Source organism: Oenanthe melanoleuca, chromosome 2 (assembly GCF_029582105.1).
Source record: "Oenanthe melanoleuca isolate GR-GAL-2019-014 chromosome 2, OMel1.0, whole genome shotgun sequence".
Lineage (NCBI taxonomy): Eukaryota > Metazoa > Chordata > Aves > Passeriformes > Muscicapidae > Oenanthe > Oenanthe melanoleuca.
In genome coordinates this window covers 107,263,824-107,281,004 of record NC_079335.1, presented here as the reverse complement: position 1 = coordinate 107,281,004, position 17,181 = coordinate 107,263,824, and the positions used below count along the sequence as shown (strand labels likewise).

The window sequence follows — 17,181 nt, the reverse complement described above, 5'->3', positions numbered from 1 at the left end:
AGCCTGGCATTCCTGCCAGTCTCCACTAAAGCATTTTCTTCTCTCTAGAGGAGGTCCTGCCATTTCTGTCCTTTACAGCACTTGTATCAAATCAGAGATCAGTAAACCAAGAGATGTGCCACTAAGAGAAACCTATTTTTATTGGGTTTTTCCCTTGAAATGAAGCAATACTCAATACAATTCCTGGCTTTGAACAGTGCAAATGCCATTTAAACCACTTATGTTTCTTCTTTCCAGAACTGTGTAGACATTGTACCATTGTTCTATTAATCCTGTAACCTACAACAGCAGATTCTGGTCTGGAAGACCTCTCTGCAGGGCAGTGGGCAAGCTACAGAAAAACAGAATCTCTCTAATTCTTCAGGGAGTTCCTCCAGCTCCAGACTGCAGTATGAGTGAATGCTGAACTTCTGTGAACAGAAGACTTCAGCCTGGTACACTCTCTGTCAGGTACTTTGCCCAGAACATGGTAGGACAGACTGAAATTCTACACCTTGTTTAAAGCAGGTGCTTAGCTAAGACTGCATCAGAATTGTCCAGAAGCTGGCCTAAGAAGAAAATATAGATGCAGCTAGAAGGGTAAGGTCAAAAATTTGGGAATAGAAGACTTTTATACATGAGAATACATTTTTGGGTAGAAGTCAAGAAAATTGTCCTTCTTCACTACTGTGTAAATAGAACAATTTTTATTGACATCAGAGATATTCAAAACAACATTGCAAATTAAACTCTTAATTAAGGAGGGATGTTCACAGCACTTAACATCTACACAAGAACTACCAGAAGAAAAATAGACACCTGGTAAATGTTTTTATCTGCAATAAAACTCATATGGGTTGCACTAAATCTTGATGTAGACTGATCTTGTTACAGTGTCACCTAGCTACTCTAGAGCCATACAGTGACAGTTTTAGCGGGTAACAGGTGATCTAGGCTCACAAAAACCAAATCCAGTGTGTGCCAATTCACCGTGTTACTAACCTACAACACAGGTGGGATTGTAACTCTGGCAGTACCTTATTGCTGTTCTTGGCCTGGCCTGGTTTGTCACAAAGCTGAGGGCAGTGCTAGCCACAAAATAAAACAGCAAGCCTACTGGAATCAGTTCCAAATATTCTAAGCTATTAGTATTCTGGCAAGAACACGCATACACAAATCGGAGTCTTTAAAACCAATTTAGATAAAAATTCTGATCTCAAATGTATTAATATGGACAGCTACAAAGCTGCCTTATTTTTAATAGGCAAATGGTTTGTACACAAGCAATTCACAAAAGATACAGGAACATCTAAAGTGCCAGTTTATGACAACTTGTATTATCAATTCCTATTCTCTCAGGGACAGTTTTACAGAGAGAAACAAAATTAATCCAGGAAAGAAAAACCCTTATAAAGCTACCAACTTTTGTCTTGCACAGGCTAATCTCTTAGAGTAGGTTTTAAATTTATTTAATGTAAATGTACATTATGGTGAGTTCCATTTCCAACCAGGCAAATACAAATAGCATTTCACTTACTGTCCACTCACTGCATGTTTCTGTAACTATTCAGGGAAAAAACTATTCTTATACCAAACCTAAGAAATCCGAATACCAGGGAAATAACTTCCAGAATGTGACTTCAATAAAAACTCAGGACTTACAAATAAAACCATGCTATATATCATCTCTAAAATGAAGCAGAATTAAGAGGAGGGAAAAAAATAACAATAAATAATAACTGAAAGGTAGAATGCAGCCCTGGAAATCACCCAGCAACTTGCCACAGTTTCCAGATATATGGCAGAGGTCCAACCTAAACAAAGCAGAGTTACCCATAACTTAGGGACAAGTGATTTGGAAACACATCTTTTCCAAGACACTAAGGAAACTCTAATTTTGTTTAATGATGGATTTCCATTTTTCATTTAGAACACACATTCCAGCAACTGAAATAGCAAAACCAGTTTATTTTCTTTTCTTACTGAAATTCACCTTATCTCTTCCAGTAGGGAGTACAAGAAATGCACATAGGTTCATTTTTTGTTTGTTTAGTAGCAAACTGAATGAAGTTGCCAATGTTCTTATGGAACCTGGTGTAATGATGTAGTAGTATACCAAAAGGTCTTCAGCATAAAAATTAATTCATATTTACTTAAGATTTCTACCCCTAAGGCAAATCCTGCCAGACACTGCTAAAAAGATGACAGCAAGTAGGGGAAAAAGCAAATACTGTCTTAAATAAACTGCACGTAACAATATAAAAAAATATTCAAACCACATAGCTCTCTGCAGCAGGGTCATAAAAAGAAAGGGAAAAGGTCACTGAAGTATTTACAAAACTTGTTTTCACACAGGAATCAAAGTATTACTGTGTTTTCCATCTTGGCTTTGAAAGCCATTAAGTGAAATTAATTATTCACATTTTGTTATTTTCTTCCAAACACAAGATAGATCTTGTCTTGTTACCTCAGCATTACTGGATGCAAAGCTACCCCTTTTCAAAATATTTCAGGATACTACCTTGTAGATTTTATCCTCTTGTCAAGAAAAACTAATATTATTTCTAAAGGTTAATCTTTTAGTGAACCTCCTACTGCTCAAGGCATCTTTCTAATACTAACTCAAAACATATCAGTGGTTTCTCCAGGTTTTTAAACATTTAAGGTCAAATACTTTAATTCTCTCTTTTTAAAACACTGGTGTCACAGAGCACCAAACAGTGTGAGAACAGCAAGAATCTTTATAATTTGCTTTTTCTTTTCTACTTCCACATACTGTGAGGAACCAAGCAAGGAAGTCGAGTTGAAACCACAAGCCTAACAAAACTTTCAGCAGAAAATGAGAACTAGCTCCAGAAAGTCCTTAAACCATGTAAAAAACAAACAACAGAGATGAAACTAAGAACAGGGAAGCTGGTGGTTTAGCAATGTTTTGGAAAGCTGTGACAGAAAGAAACCTATTTTCTAAGATAAAAGTGAACAAGTAGATAAATTTCTGATTAAAAAAAAGAAAATAACTGCAGGTCTGTCAGTCAAACTTGGAAAGAACAGCACAGAGCCTTCTGGGGAAGTGTACTTGGTCTACCCCCAAGGCTGTCAAAGCGGCTTTCTCGGCACTGGGGGAAGTGAGGGTGTATCAGGAACTCCTGGTGTTTCAAAGAGCACAGAACAGCCCAGGCAGGGCAGCTCCCGTGCCGAGCCGAGTCTCACCTGGGCGCGCAGCCCCGAGCACCTGGCGGGAGCGGCCGGGCCGGCTCCGCCTGAGCTGCGCTGTCCAGGGCGCGGGTGCTGAACCGGCTCTGCGCGGCACCCGCCGGGGCGATGGCTTCTCCTCTCCTCGGCCTCCACACAGCGGGAATTGCCCCAAACCACCCCCCCTGGATCACCAGTCTTTCGGTAACCCTGTTACTAAGTGCAGTTAGCCAAATATGGCAAGAATGACACCAACATATTAACATATCAGGTCTACCTTCTGCAGCCATGCCACGATCAAGCTCTTTAAAGCTTTTACTCTCAGCCTTAGGCTGAGATTCATGGCTTAAAGATAAAAATTTCAGTTTGTGTATCAGGATGATGAGGTATATGCAAGTGTAAGAAAACCCTTGAAATTCTCTATTTATACAGCACGAGTGCCAATTGGTATAAACAATCACAGTGGTACTTTTGTGTTATGGAAACGGGTTTTTTTACAGCCCAAACAGCTGCTTTTAGTTTTAAAGAATAATTGCTGCTGCTTTCTTGTTTATACAAGAAGCAGCAGTTTCAAGTTTGCTAGCTAACACAAACAGTAACACTAGATAACTCTATGCACAAGCCTTTTCAATGAATTCTCTTACCAATCTATCCTCCTGAATCTCACTAGGCACACAGCCACTGACAGAAACAAACAACCTACGTTTTTAAAGACAGTTACTTTATTGTTAAATGTTGTCTTCTTCATTACCACCCTGGTCCTTTTTTGTCAGACACATCTAGCAAATTAGAGCTTTCTAAAAGCCTAATTCAAAGTAAGAGGCTATAAAACTTGAGAGGTACTAAGTGCAGTAAATGTCCTTTCAGTTACATTTCAAGGCTATATATGCATCATTGAAATTGTAGCTAATAGCTAGCAAGAGTCAAGTACAATTAGAAAAGAAAAAAAGAGCCTTCATGATTGCAATGAGAAAAGAATTAACTTTAAAAAAATGCATTAATTGCAAATTTCCGTATTCAAAATTGGAAATCAGTTGCAAACAGTAAGAGTAATTTGCTTATTAGAAATTTTTCCAATGGCAAAATTAGTTGTCAAAATAAAATCCCAGAGAAATTAGATTATTTTCCACTAAGAAATTAAGAAAGAATAAGCATCATCTGCACAGAATGAACTAAACCCAGCTGATCCCATATTCCAGTGGTGGTAGGAACCCCAAGGTCTCTTCACGTGCTATGAACATCAGAGACACTTTTGCCCATGCATCACTCATTAGAATTAAATCTGTCCTTACAAGCTCTTTGGCATGAAGTTTTTGGAGAAAAGTCATTGTATGCAAAATAACCGAAATATGAGAATGAATTTTTTTAAATGATGAATTATTTTCCAAAACTCTCTGTGAGAAAGGAAAAAGCAATGTTTACATATTGCTTTCAACAACAACTGACTGAAATAGCTGGCAAAGTATCTTTCCTCTGTATTTACCTTTCTGTGTACAAGTACTTGTAGTGATATTTGTAATTCTCAGTCAGAGGGTTCAGTTGCCATAGTATTCACTGACTTTTAGGGTTAGGAAAGCACCATTAAAATTTGTTTACAATTTATGAGTTTCTGCAGAGTGCTACAAATGTAACAATTTAAGAGCATGAATACTGAGACTGCAGAAAGATCTCCTTCTCCTTCAGCAGAGGAAGAAATCCTTGTCAGCTACAGACGACAATTCCTGACAAATGGGATTATGCCCTTCAAGGTAGATTTGTGAGCAAACAAAAAGTTCTGCACGAGCAAGATTCACTGACTGGAGTAAAGATGTCCTCACAGTGTTTTAGCTGTACCAATAGCTTAAAAACATTGTACCTAGTACATTTATCATCATTGCCTGAAGGTGCATAAGGCTTAGTATGTTAGACAGAAACTACAGGAGGAAAAATAAAAGAAAAATAAGGTCCTATCTTGAGGCTTTTCTTCCTTTCCTATTTCTGAAATTTCATGTCTGAAATCAAATTACAAGTGTGTAATTTTGTAAATTTATAAATCCTTAAGGCATAAACAGAAAACCAATAGGATTAGAATTTAATATGTTGACATTTAAATTCCAGGCTATAGTGTCTTGTGCTAAATGTACAATTTACATGGTTAGCCCTTTGAGGAGCAAGTTTAATCAGTTTTAACTCGTATGTGCTTCAAAACACTGCTAACAAAAAGCAAAATTAACATCACAATTTTCAAATTTGGGGAAATGCAAGTCAGAAAATTTGAAATTCAAGAAAATATCTATTAATAGATACCCTAAAATAAATAATCAAAATGGCCTCTTCTCTTTGATACAGAACTAATTATCTATTTAAGAAGGTCTTTCTTTAGTGTTATTCCTCCATTAATACTACTGATACCACAATTGCTAGATAAAAATTTTATATTAAAATTAAAATCCAAATTATATATAATACCCTAAATTGTCTTTTAAGAAAAACAGAACAGGTCCTAAACTCAAACACTGATCTTCTTTTTAAATGTATTTTTAAAATCCAGCTAAGTCAGTATTTCTGCATATTTATTTTTGTTTTCAATAGCACTGCAGTTACTAATAAAGGTGTTGCAAGCAAGATGACTCATCCACACAGAAAACAGCAAAAGGGCTGGGAAAAGGAAGAAAAAAGGAGAGGCTCTCAGTAAGTGACACAGAGCTTTAGCGTCATAGGACCATGGTTTAAAAGATTAGAAAATAACAGTATCAGTACTCATATCCTTGCATCCTGACTCCCTCTAAGTAAGAATGCAATGAACACCACCATTCCATACAGACCTTTCCCTCTCTCTTGCTTACAAATTTGCCATCCTTGCCAGGTGATTTGAGTTTAACATTTCCTGGTGAGCTTACATTTTTCACTCATTTTAATTCTGCATCTTTGAGAACAGTGCTGGGCCAGCAACATGTTGAATACAAACATTTGTTTTTAAACATATTTCAAGGAATGTTTGCACATAACAGCTAACTAGGCTGCTATGGGACACAGCTTTTTAACAGCTCAGAGATAGTGCAAATCCATGATAGAACAATGATAAAAAACAGGAGTCCTTAGAGGTGCATCTTATAACCAGTATTTTGCAGCACTTTAGAGAATACAGGGGTATTGGCAAGCTCTAGTTTTGACCACTGGCTAAACAGTTATTTTAAAAACTTGTTATGTATTTGCCCTTTAAACTTGCTTGTTTAAGCATCAGAGCAAAAGATTTCAAGGACTTTTGTTGTGGTCCTTGCTTTTATAATAATAAACATTAGTTTTTGTTATTTCTTTCAACTCCTGGCAAAAATTAAACTCTGAATATTTTTATCAATGTTAAGTATTTCTTGCCTTGTATTTGTTGTAACATGGCAGCCTTTCTCTGCAACTTGCCTACTGGCTAGTCAATCCCTAAAAGAGAATCTGCAATGGCCAGAATTTAAAAATTAGAATGCTTTTGACAATCACTCCATGACCTCAGACTCCATGACCACATAAATCTGTGTGGATAGGACCAATCTCAACACTGCTGTCAGTCTAAGCTCACTTCAGAGAGCTTAATTCCAGATCACTTTTCACAACTTAATGGATTTCTCCAACATATTAAATGGTTATAATCATCCAAGCTTACAATGCTTTTAAACATTTCTTCTAAACAAAGCTCTAAAGCAAAATGTACAATCATAAATTCAAGTAAAAGGTTGGTTGCCTGCCCACCTCTAGAGAAGTCTCATATACCAGCCCAGCCCACTAGGAGGAACTTTTGCCCTCTGGCTCCAAATGTGTTCATCATTTCCTCTGACTTCATCAGCTGAACACAAGTATGCACTTTATGACTGGAGAGGCCAAGTGGAGACACAAAGAGAATAACCTGGGCTGAACACGTCATCCATTCCCCCCCTCACACAATGTAAAACACATTATTTGCATTAGTTTCCTTATCCCTTTGTTTGCAGCAAAACTAGTCCCACATTTCCAAGGAACATTTCCTCCACTCCCTAGTTTTAAGCTGTCACTGGATCTCGATCTTATCAAGTGCATGAAAACCAGTTTATTTTGGTACACAGTTTACTATTCTAGCAATGGCATCTGTATTTTCTCAAACCAGAAGCTATTTCAGTACTGTATTTTATTTCAATTGTATTTTCAACATTTCATTTTTACGCATCCATGATTATGAAAAAGTTCAGTATCATGTGCCTTTGATAATGTTATCACTTGCACAACACACAAATTCACAGATACAGCACACTGGGATACAAACTAATCCAACAGTCAAGCTGCAGCAAACATGCATTACTCTTCAATTAATTTTAATTGTATTTCAGTCCTTGAGAAGTGAGCCAGTTCCTGTACACTTGTCATCTGGTATCTTAATATTAGAGATCTAGTATGCAAATGTTAGGACAGCTGAATCAGATATTCAAAGAGTGTTTCTTTGATAGTATGCAGCCCTTTTCCATATGGAATTTCATGCTATTTTCATCCATGTGCTGTTTTAGTAGATCATTTCTCTTCAGCCAGCAACAGCTTTATGGCATTATTGCATGGTTGGACTAGGTATCTTATTTCTGTACACAGCACTTTAAAAACATACAAACTGCTTTACAATAATGCTTCATTATTTTGGAATTGTAATTTGTTAATAGATTGCTAAAGCTTTGACAAAAAATCAGGTCATCTTTACTCTGCTTTGTACTCAGGCAGCCAATTTACTTGTCATTCATTGAGCAATACTCCCAATATAAAAATAAAACAAGTATCTATTAAAACTGATCTGTCTGCCTCTAACAATTATAACCACACGGCTAAGAGAGCGAAAATATACTGTAAAAACTCGAACACTCAAACCAGCTATAATTTACAATTGAGTTTGAAAAAAATCACAACACTGAAAAATCTGAAGGGAAGTTGCATAGCTAACCCTGTATTTGGGCACTTCACACCTGAACACAGCCATACCATTTTTTAGAAAATTCATCACCATCAGCTCTGAAGATGAATCATGATTATCCAATATAAGACATTACAGGAGCCCTGACCCACTCATTCACAGGCAAACTACGTCTTCCAATACCTAGAACACAGCTGTGTGATTTTAAACTCATTCTTCCCAAAGGACAACAATGACACAGAAGAAAATGGACAGCAAATTCTCAAGTTTGGCATCTTAGGCTACTTCAGTCATCCTTGCTGATGCAGCAAAGACACTGGGAAGAAAGAGAACTGGCTCATAGTAAAAGCAAAGCAGTTAAATGACCACAGAGAACCACATTTTACTATTGTCACTGTTCTTTACATTCTGGAGACTGTCCACCATTATCTATTTGCTATTTGCTTGGTAGAGCCACAGCAGTCATTTTCTTGAGAAAAGCAATATTCTTTATCCCCAGACTGGAACTTTTATCCACATTCACACTGAAGAATAAAGGAGTGATAATCTTCATTCTACAATAAGTAAAACTTCTTACTTCTGACATCTTTCAGACATCTGCAGGAAATCAGGACTCAAGGCAACTATCTAAGATTCTTGACAGGATGACTATCTAGTTTGTAAGTTTTCTAAAGGACTATCATCAGATTAGTCCAGATTTTGTTATTTAATAAATTAAGATTCTCAAAATACTGCTTATGTGTTCAGGCAATCTGCAGAAAGCATCTCTGAGCAGTCTTCTTCTGCTGTACATGGAAAACTTCATGTCTGTTGGTGTATGCTGTGACAGTTTTTATTTTAGCAGTGCAGAACAATGCATTTAGGCTACACTCAGTACAAATCAGCAAGAATACATCCTTCAATTTTCTGTCAAATTCAACATTCAAAGACCTCAAAATGCACCTGTATTTTATTAAGACATGGGATCCTCCCCTTTCTGCATTGAGTCCTGTAAGTGCTAAACTATATTTCAACTCAAGAAATTGCATATACATCTACACTTCAGGGAAAATAAATTACAGGAGAGTCATAATTAAGCTTCATTTTTTACCAGAGAATAACTTTTATGAAATATGCTAGTGTTGGCAAAAAAATACTGTAATTTACTAGTATTGAGAGTATTCCAGATGCTCAAGCAACCTCCTACATCTAAAAACTCCACCTTCAACTTTTAAAACCAGTGAAAATGCAGTATAAATCAATCTGACATAAGGACTAATTATGGGAGCCCAACTAGGAAGTGTTTTGGAATGCCGCTAGTTTTAAAAGCCATTTACAGTTAAAATGTTACTAAATAATTGCTTTGTATAAATGACACTTTGTATGGAAAGCCAAACAAATCGTAACAGCTTGCTTCTCCTCGCCATGCTTCTTAGGTGAATTTATTATAAGTTACTAGAAGACACGCAAAGTGCATGCCAGATGAGAACTCTGTATTTATAGCACACTAAGTCAGTCAGCAAACAGAATCTACTAAAAATATCCCCAATGGTATGCAGCACACCCACCCTTTGGGGACTGTGCACAGGCTGCGGTGGTCTGGTTTTGAGACAGGGCAGACTAGCAAGGAAACACCCAGCTAGGTCAGCTCCTGAGGAAGACAACCAAGAGTGACAGAGTCAAATCCCACACAACACTTGGAATCCTGCTTGGCAGGCAGTCAAAGACACCTCGAGCCCTGTGAGATTTTCCTACGTGCTTCCTGATCTCTCCAGGCCAATACTATTCAATTTCCATGCAGAAAATAGAAGCGTGTCCTGAGTGAAAAGGAGAACCAGCCTCATTCGTTCTACAGTTTAACCCCCATTTTTGTAAGCATCAGGAATTTGAAGCTTACCAACAACAGAGGTCAAAGACCTCTGAATGCACACTGAGATATCCTCATGAAAGTCACAATGATTATTTACAAAGGAAAGGTGGTCTCGGGAACATAGGCACTTGTCTAGGGAATATCTATCCAGATAGCAGTAAACAAAAAACACCCTCCTAGATGCTTAAGATATGCAGTTCTGATTTTACTCAAGAAGTTGTGGTTTTATACGAATTGGGTTTTTTTTTGACTGAAAAGATGCAGATCTTTAAAGATGCTCCAAAATAGAAACTTGGAGCACTCAAGGATTTCTCACTTTCTTTTCACAGGTTAAACATCTGCAAGAACAACATGCTCCATTACCAGAGTAAATTAACACAATCTGTCAAAATGACCATACACCTTTCCTGGAACTAATTAAGCCATTAATGGGTGGGCAGTAGACACACTGCACAAAAATCTTGAAAATAATATAAAATTGCTTGCATGCAAATAGCAAGGAAAACCTACCCTAAAACTTTCATGTTATTCAAAACTTAAAAGTTTCCTGCAAGGCTAAGAGAGCAATTCAAGAACATTTGCATGATGAAGTTTTCCATGAGCAGCTGGCAAGAACCGGGGAGAAGAACTTACCCAAACAGATGAACAGGCAATGTGTTTTAAAAATAGTTTTGAATTTCTAGCAGTGACAAAAGGCTTTCTTTATGAGACAAAGAAATTACTTGGGAGACTGTTGGAGACTAGTCTGCAATTATATGACAGAATATGAGGAGAGACACTTTGTCAGAATATCAGGGTTGCATGGGTATTCAGAAGACATTAAATAAGAGGAAGGCCTTTGTTTGAACTGGCACTGCAAAGGTTCAGTCAGGTACTATCACTACCTTGATAGCCAAAAGAAATATTTGTATATGCCATTACAATTAGGCTGTTTCCTTTTCTTCAGACGGTTAACTATTTACATTTCTCCTGCAAATGGCAGTGCTGCCATTTTTTATTACTTGGCTTCTCCTAAACCCTTCTGTTTACCAAGCAGCAAGAGGGGAAGAGGGAAAAAAAAGCCTTTCAAAGATTCTCCTATCACTCACCTCAGTCTTTACTTCACTGCCCCAAGCTACTCATCATCACAGAGACCAGTCTCCAACTGAAGGAAATTAAAGATGACTCCCAGGGACTTCATGAGCACCACCAGAAGACAAACAGTTCTTCTCTTAGCTTACTTTGTCCAAACACTTAACATTTGAGACTATAAGCACTTTCTTGACTAAGCTGTAGCAGGCAGCTGGTGGTGTGGACTTTTTGCTACTTTTCCTTTTTCCCTCCTCAGGAGGGTTTACACCCTTGCCACCAAATGAGGAACTGTGAGATCCTGAAAAGAGACTGGATTCCTCAAACTCATCAGCCAGAACAGACCTTCTAAAGCTCATTATCAATAGACTTATCCTTGGACTGCTCTCCTAGCACAACGCATTTCTCAATCTGTATTTTGGCAAAGGGGATGCTAATGTATTTACAAAACCCCCCATATCTTCAGAGACTGCAAAAGTGACTTCTCTCTCACTCTGGGGCTAACTCATCAATATAACTGAACACATCTATCTCTCTTGCTCCCACAAGCCCAACAGTCCTGTTGCAAGGCACACTTCCCAACCTTTCTTCCAATTCAGGGGGCAAACACCTCAGAGTGCCCCTTTGGCTGGCAAAATGGGAGAAGCATTAAGTCTGAAGTTGTTTCAGAGTTTCATAATTTCTCAAAGCAACAGTACTTGAGTCATACTGGAAGAGAAAGGCAAGGAAGTGACCAAAAGACATTTGAACCTCAAAAATGCATCCAAATATGTAATATAACTAAACAGATCTGATGGGAAACAAAACAAGATGTGGCCTTCTAGGCAGTTTGAAAGACATAAAAACCTCTTCTGGGAATTCACATCATTCTTCTATGGTTATCTGCTTTCCCACAATCCAACTAGGAATTCAGGTTATAACCTGAGGCTTTCATAAACTTTCTTTTATAGAATGAAGAATTCATTCATTACTTCTATTATTATTATTACAAACAGATGCTACTATAATATACCTACAAGGGTCTACCCATGCTGTGTTATGTACTTTCAGTAGCTGGTGATAAATTCTGCACTGTAAAGTACTTCATGAAAGAAGTCTGATCATTATTTGGCTTAAGAAGAACATTAACAAACTTCCTTCTCCTAATAAAGTTGAACAGATGCAACTTAATCTCCAAATCATTACTCCCAATCTTGACAAAAGCATGAAGCTTTAACAGCTGCATCTGCAACACCATATATTTAAAAATCTATCTGTAAAAACATCATATAAAATTCTATATGACCATATACAACACAAACTGAAATTCTGTAAAATAACCTGTACAGTCTCTGCTCAATCATCTTGAAAGAAGAACTGATGTGAAAATTTTAAAAACTCCGTATGTTTGAGTTTCTGCTATCTTCAGCTCCCTGAGAGACTCCCTAAGAGACTCTTAATTACAAAACAAAACAAAGAAGAGTTTAATGGTGTTATTGTCTTATAACAACATTCCCAAATTAGAACACCAGAAGGATACTTATACTAGGTATTTTTGCCAAGAATTCTCCCAGTTATGACCACCCAGAAACAGGAACATAAACATGAAGAGGGTTCTGAGAAGCTGTCAACACTTTAAGTGATGGAAGTAACACATCAGCAGTTACCCAAAGCAAAAACCATCCCAGAAGTCCATTTTTAGCTGAACCAATTGCATCACTGACAAAAACAAACTATATTGTAACTACAGTGGTAGCTTTGCTGCAGTGCTGACAAGTATGTAATCTCTAAAAACACTGTAGAAAAACTAATGTGAATCTGGCCCCATGGTCCTCGGGGCCAACTCTCCTACACACAACAGAAGGTAAGAATATTTACTTTGGGGCTGAAGGAGAGGGGAAGTCCCATTCACTGAGGAACAGAGCAGGGAAACTACTGGTCAAAAATTCCTGATAAGTGTTATCACCTTAAAGGAAGCTGGAACTTGGCACTGTGTTGCAAGAAAGCTCTTGAGTGTCACGCACAGGTTTGGCCTCTCTGGGAGTGCCGTAAGTTCTTATGGAATTTGGGTCTCACTCTACTTAACACCCTAAGCCTACTTCAGGCATGCTCACAGCACAAAGTTAAACACACATATATATTTCTTTCTTTTGTGAGACCAAGGACCTGGTTATTGAGTGAACTGAACTCCCCCTGAGATGAGACAAAGCTACACAGCAGTACATAACTCTACTACATGTTGCTTATAAAAGTGCCTTAGCCTGAGGTCAGATGGGAGCACGAGACCTTCAGAGTCTGGAAAGGCTGTTAGTACTACAATTCCTGCTAAAGGAACATAGGCAATAACTGAACATACTTGCCAATACATTAGCATAATTTTTATACTCTCATTCAAATGGTGCACTGACAAGCTTAGTATAGATTTAAGCATTTTACATCAGAGGGTTAATATTTATACATTACTTCAGCATGCAAAACAGCTCAGTAAAAGTGACAATAGAGTGTAATTCACTAATGGCAAATTAATTACAGTAATTTAACAAGTGCAACACCCACGTGTCACTGACTGACGAAGCCAAGCAGTATGCCTAAAAACATAAATAGCTGGAGATTCACTTCAACTTACAGAAGGTATTCTTGTTCTTTTCTATTTTAATTTTCACAGAATTGCTATGCTAATCCTCACAATTAATTTTGGCAGTTTTCAGGATAAAAAGAAATAATTCAGCTAATTTGCAAGTTACAAAACAAGGGAGGGGACTTCAGGCATGCTCAAGATACACAAGATAAATGCCAGATACCACACCTAGACAAGCTTGAGCTAGTTACCATCAGGACAAAAACAATGCTTCAAGTTATTTTTCAGAATGCTGATGCTATTAATGTATGATCTCCAGTTGTGCTACCTTTTCCAATCATGTAGTTATTGTAAGGAATCAAGAAAACACAAAGCATGCAACTAGAAAAGGATGGCAACACTGAGTGGGACGTGGAGTAAGGTATCATTAACATCACAAAATATTTAAACTGAAAGAAAGAATAATGCTTCAAGTGAGGCCTTCTTCACAAGTGTTGCAGTATTACGATGAAGCAGTTATTCATCTCACCAAGATACACTGTCTTTATGTGGTCACAAGATAGTAATTAATTATTTGCTTCTTCACTAAAAATCTTACTGTATCTTGAACTTGCCAGTTATACTCCTAACACATGGCAGCCCTTAATTTTTATTAGTGAGTAGATGAAGACAGTGTACCCCCTAGCACTTCTCCTGCACTGATAAAAGCAACAAGCTTTGCACCACACCAAGAACAAAATACAGCGTAGTAAAGCAATTAAAAAATTATTACATGCCATAGAAAAGTAAGATCAAATTCAGAGTTATTCTGAAGAGACTTTCCTGCATCTGAATATAGCTTCCTGTATTCAGGTTATTAATCCTCATCACTTAGTTTACATTTAATCCGCTCCCTCCTGGCACCAAGGCAAATTACAGTACAGTGTTTAAGCAAGGAAGGGGAAAAAAAAAGTTTCACCTTTGAGCAGCAACTGGCTACACATTCCAGTGATTCCCTTGTGCTTAGCACGAGCTGTACAATACTCCATGATATTCCATCCTCTCATCACTAGAAGAAACACACGCACCTTCTTCCCCCTCAAAGTACTTTGATGGTGTAATGAGCATCCTTGCAACAAAGCACTCCTGTCGAGCAGCTTGGTACTATGAAAATACTTACATTTTCTTTCTTAGAGGAAAATATTATTTTTATTATAATAGGGTTTGACAGCTTTCTGTTAATGTTCAACCACCGGGACGAGGCAGTTTCAGATATAGGAAGTAACAGCTATGCTGTCTTGAGGTCACCATGCCAGAGGCGGCAGGCCATGTGACAGAAACCTCGTGTACCCTGCGAGGGTCAGGCTGCACACAGCTCTGCTTTGGCTAAAAACTGGGTGAATTATAGACAACAGGAAAGCCAACCTGCCACAAATAGCATTCAAAAATGGATTAATAAGAATACAGAAACGTAGAAATTTTACATTAGCCTCTTCTTTTCCCCCTAAAAAAAAAAAAGCTTTAAGGTATTAAATTTATATAGGTATATATACTTATCTTTATTTATAAAAATATGTATGTATGTATTAAAAATATCAGTTGGAGAACACATCCATTAAAAAATAAAACTTGCGCATTGTTTGACCTATATGAACAGTCTTTAGAATGAGCAGCACTTAAAGGAGTCAGCAACTTTGAACGCAGCTGCCAACAGACAAGGTGATTTTCAACCTCAAGGTAAAAAATGCAGGCAGTAAAATGCTCGTCCTATCCAGCCCAATTAATCTCGGTAGCGCAAGACAGACAAAAAAACACTACAGGCAAAAAAAAAAAAAAAAAAAAAAAAAACCTACAACGCGCTCCACGTTTAATGTGCTTCTCGAAGGGCCTCGGCTTCCTGGTTATTTCAGAGTGTAGCCGAGTGCTCCTCCTGCCCGAGGAGCACATGTGCCCATCCCCAGGGTACGGGTACCGGAGCTGCGAGCCCGTGCTCCAGCGGCACGGATGCTGTCCGGCTCTGCCCGCCTCTCACACGCTATTAACAAAGAAACTTACTTCAACTTCTGCTTTCTCTACCGGCTCTCTGAACAGAGATCCCGAGAACTTAGAAAGAGGAACAAGCATCAGCCACACATTAATCAGTGCCTAAAGAGGGGTTTGGGCCGATTTTAGAATAAACGGCGGAGACACATGATCCAATTAAATTCTAATTATGTAAGTAGTAGGCAAGAGTATTTACACAGGCACTGATTACAGCTATTAGAGTCTAAAGTCGCCGGCCGGAGAGGCTCCGCTTCCTCCCCGCCGCCGGGCTCGTTTCATTTTTAACCTCCCCTCGCACAGCTCTCCTCACAGACAATAGGAGACGCCGGCCCAGGAGCCCCGTCTCCAAACCCGGACGCCAGCCTGGATGAGCCGCAGCTCTCCCTGGAGCGATAATTCATTACCCGTCCCACCTCGGAGCCGGGGAAGGACTCCCCCCCACCCCATCCCACCGCCCGCACCCCCGGGAGAGGCAGCGAAACCCTCCCGCCCCGCCAGCGCCCCTTACCTCCGAACAGGTGCGGCGAGAGGTGCGCGGGCAGCGAGCCGATCACCAGCCGGGGCCCGCCGGAGGAGCCGGAGCCGCCGCCGCCCCCCGCGGGCCGCTCCCGGCCGCCCTCCTCCGGGGTGCTGCTGACCGAGTCCTGCGAGCCGTAGGGGCCGCTGCTGTGGGGGATGTTGAAGGCGGACTGCGCCGCCCGGGCCCCGGAGGCCGTGGCGCCCCCCAGGGATCTGCTCCGGGGTGCCGAGCCCGCGGCACTGGCCGCCGCCGCCGCCGCTCCTCCGGCCGCCGCGGCCGCCGCGCCGCCGGCAGCAGCGTGAGGCGCGGCCGCCAGGTGCGCGTAGCGCCCGCCGCCGCCGGCCGAGCGCCCGCCGGTCCCGTTAGCGCCGCCGCTGCTGCTGCTGCTCGAGGAAGGCAGGTCCCCGCCCGAGTACGCCCGGGTGCGGCCATTGGCGGCGGTGGGGCTGCTCTGCTTCGCGCCCATGGTCCCGCCGCCGCCTGGCGCTGCCCGGTGCCCTTCGCCGCCGCCGCCTTCCCCGCGGCGCCCGGGGGTGGTGGCAGTCCGGCCCCGGCGGGGGCGATCCGAGGCGCGGGTCGCGCCGGGGAGGGGGGAGAGGGGGACGGGTCGTTCGGTGGGTCGGTGTGGAGAGGGGAGAGCCGCCCGCCGGGATCCGGCTCAGCTGGCGGCCCCGGCGCGGCCGCTGCTGGCGGGTCTGGGGCGCCACCATGAGCTGCTCGGGACGGTGCTGGCTCCCGCCGCGCGGCCGCTCGGCCCCGCCGCCGCTGCTGCTGCTGCTGCCGTGCCCGCCGCCGCCACCGCCATCCTCCTCCTCGTCCGCCGCCGCTGAGCCCTGTGCCGGGCACCGGCGGCAGCAGCGCCGCCGAGGCCGCTCGCTCGTCCGCGGCGCGCCGTGCCCGTGCCGAGGAGGCGGGAGAGGGCGGTCGCCCCGGCGCAGCCGCTCCTCTACCGTGTCGCCATGCTGGGGGCGGCACCGGCGGGCGGGATGGGGAGCGGTTACGGCGGGCGGGGGCCGCCGCCTCGCCTTCCCCCGCGCGCCCAGCGGGAGACCGGCCCCCGGCGGCCGCAGCGCAACGGGCCGGGCCCGGCGGCTCGC

General features: G+C 41.2%; 1 protein-coding gene across 1 annotated transcript in view; it reads right to left on the bottom strand.

Annotated features, from left to right (window-relative positions):
* Window positions 1–16,633, bottom strand: part of ZNRF2 (zinc and ring finger 2) — a 57,286-nt gene extending 40,653 nt beyond the window's left edge. The window contains exon 1 of the mRNA XM_056485386.1: window positions 16,073–16,633. Coding sequence (XP_056341361.1) covers window positions 16,073–16,550 — 478 coding nt within the window. The 5' untranslated portion in view covers window positions 16,551–16,633. The remainder of the gene's footprint in view (window positions 1–16,072) is intronic.
* Window positions 16,634–17,181: the final 548 nt, after the last annotated feature.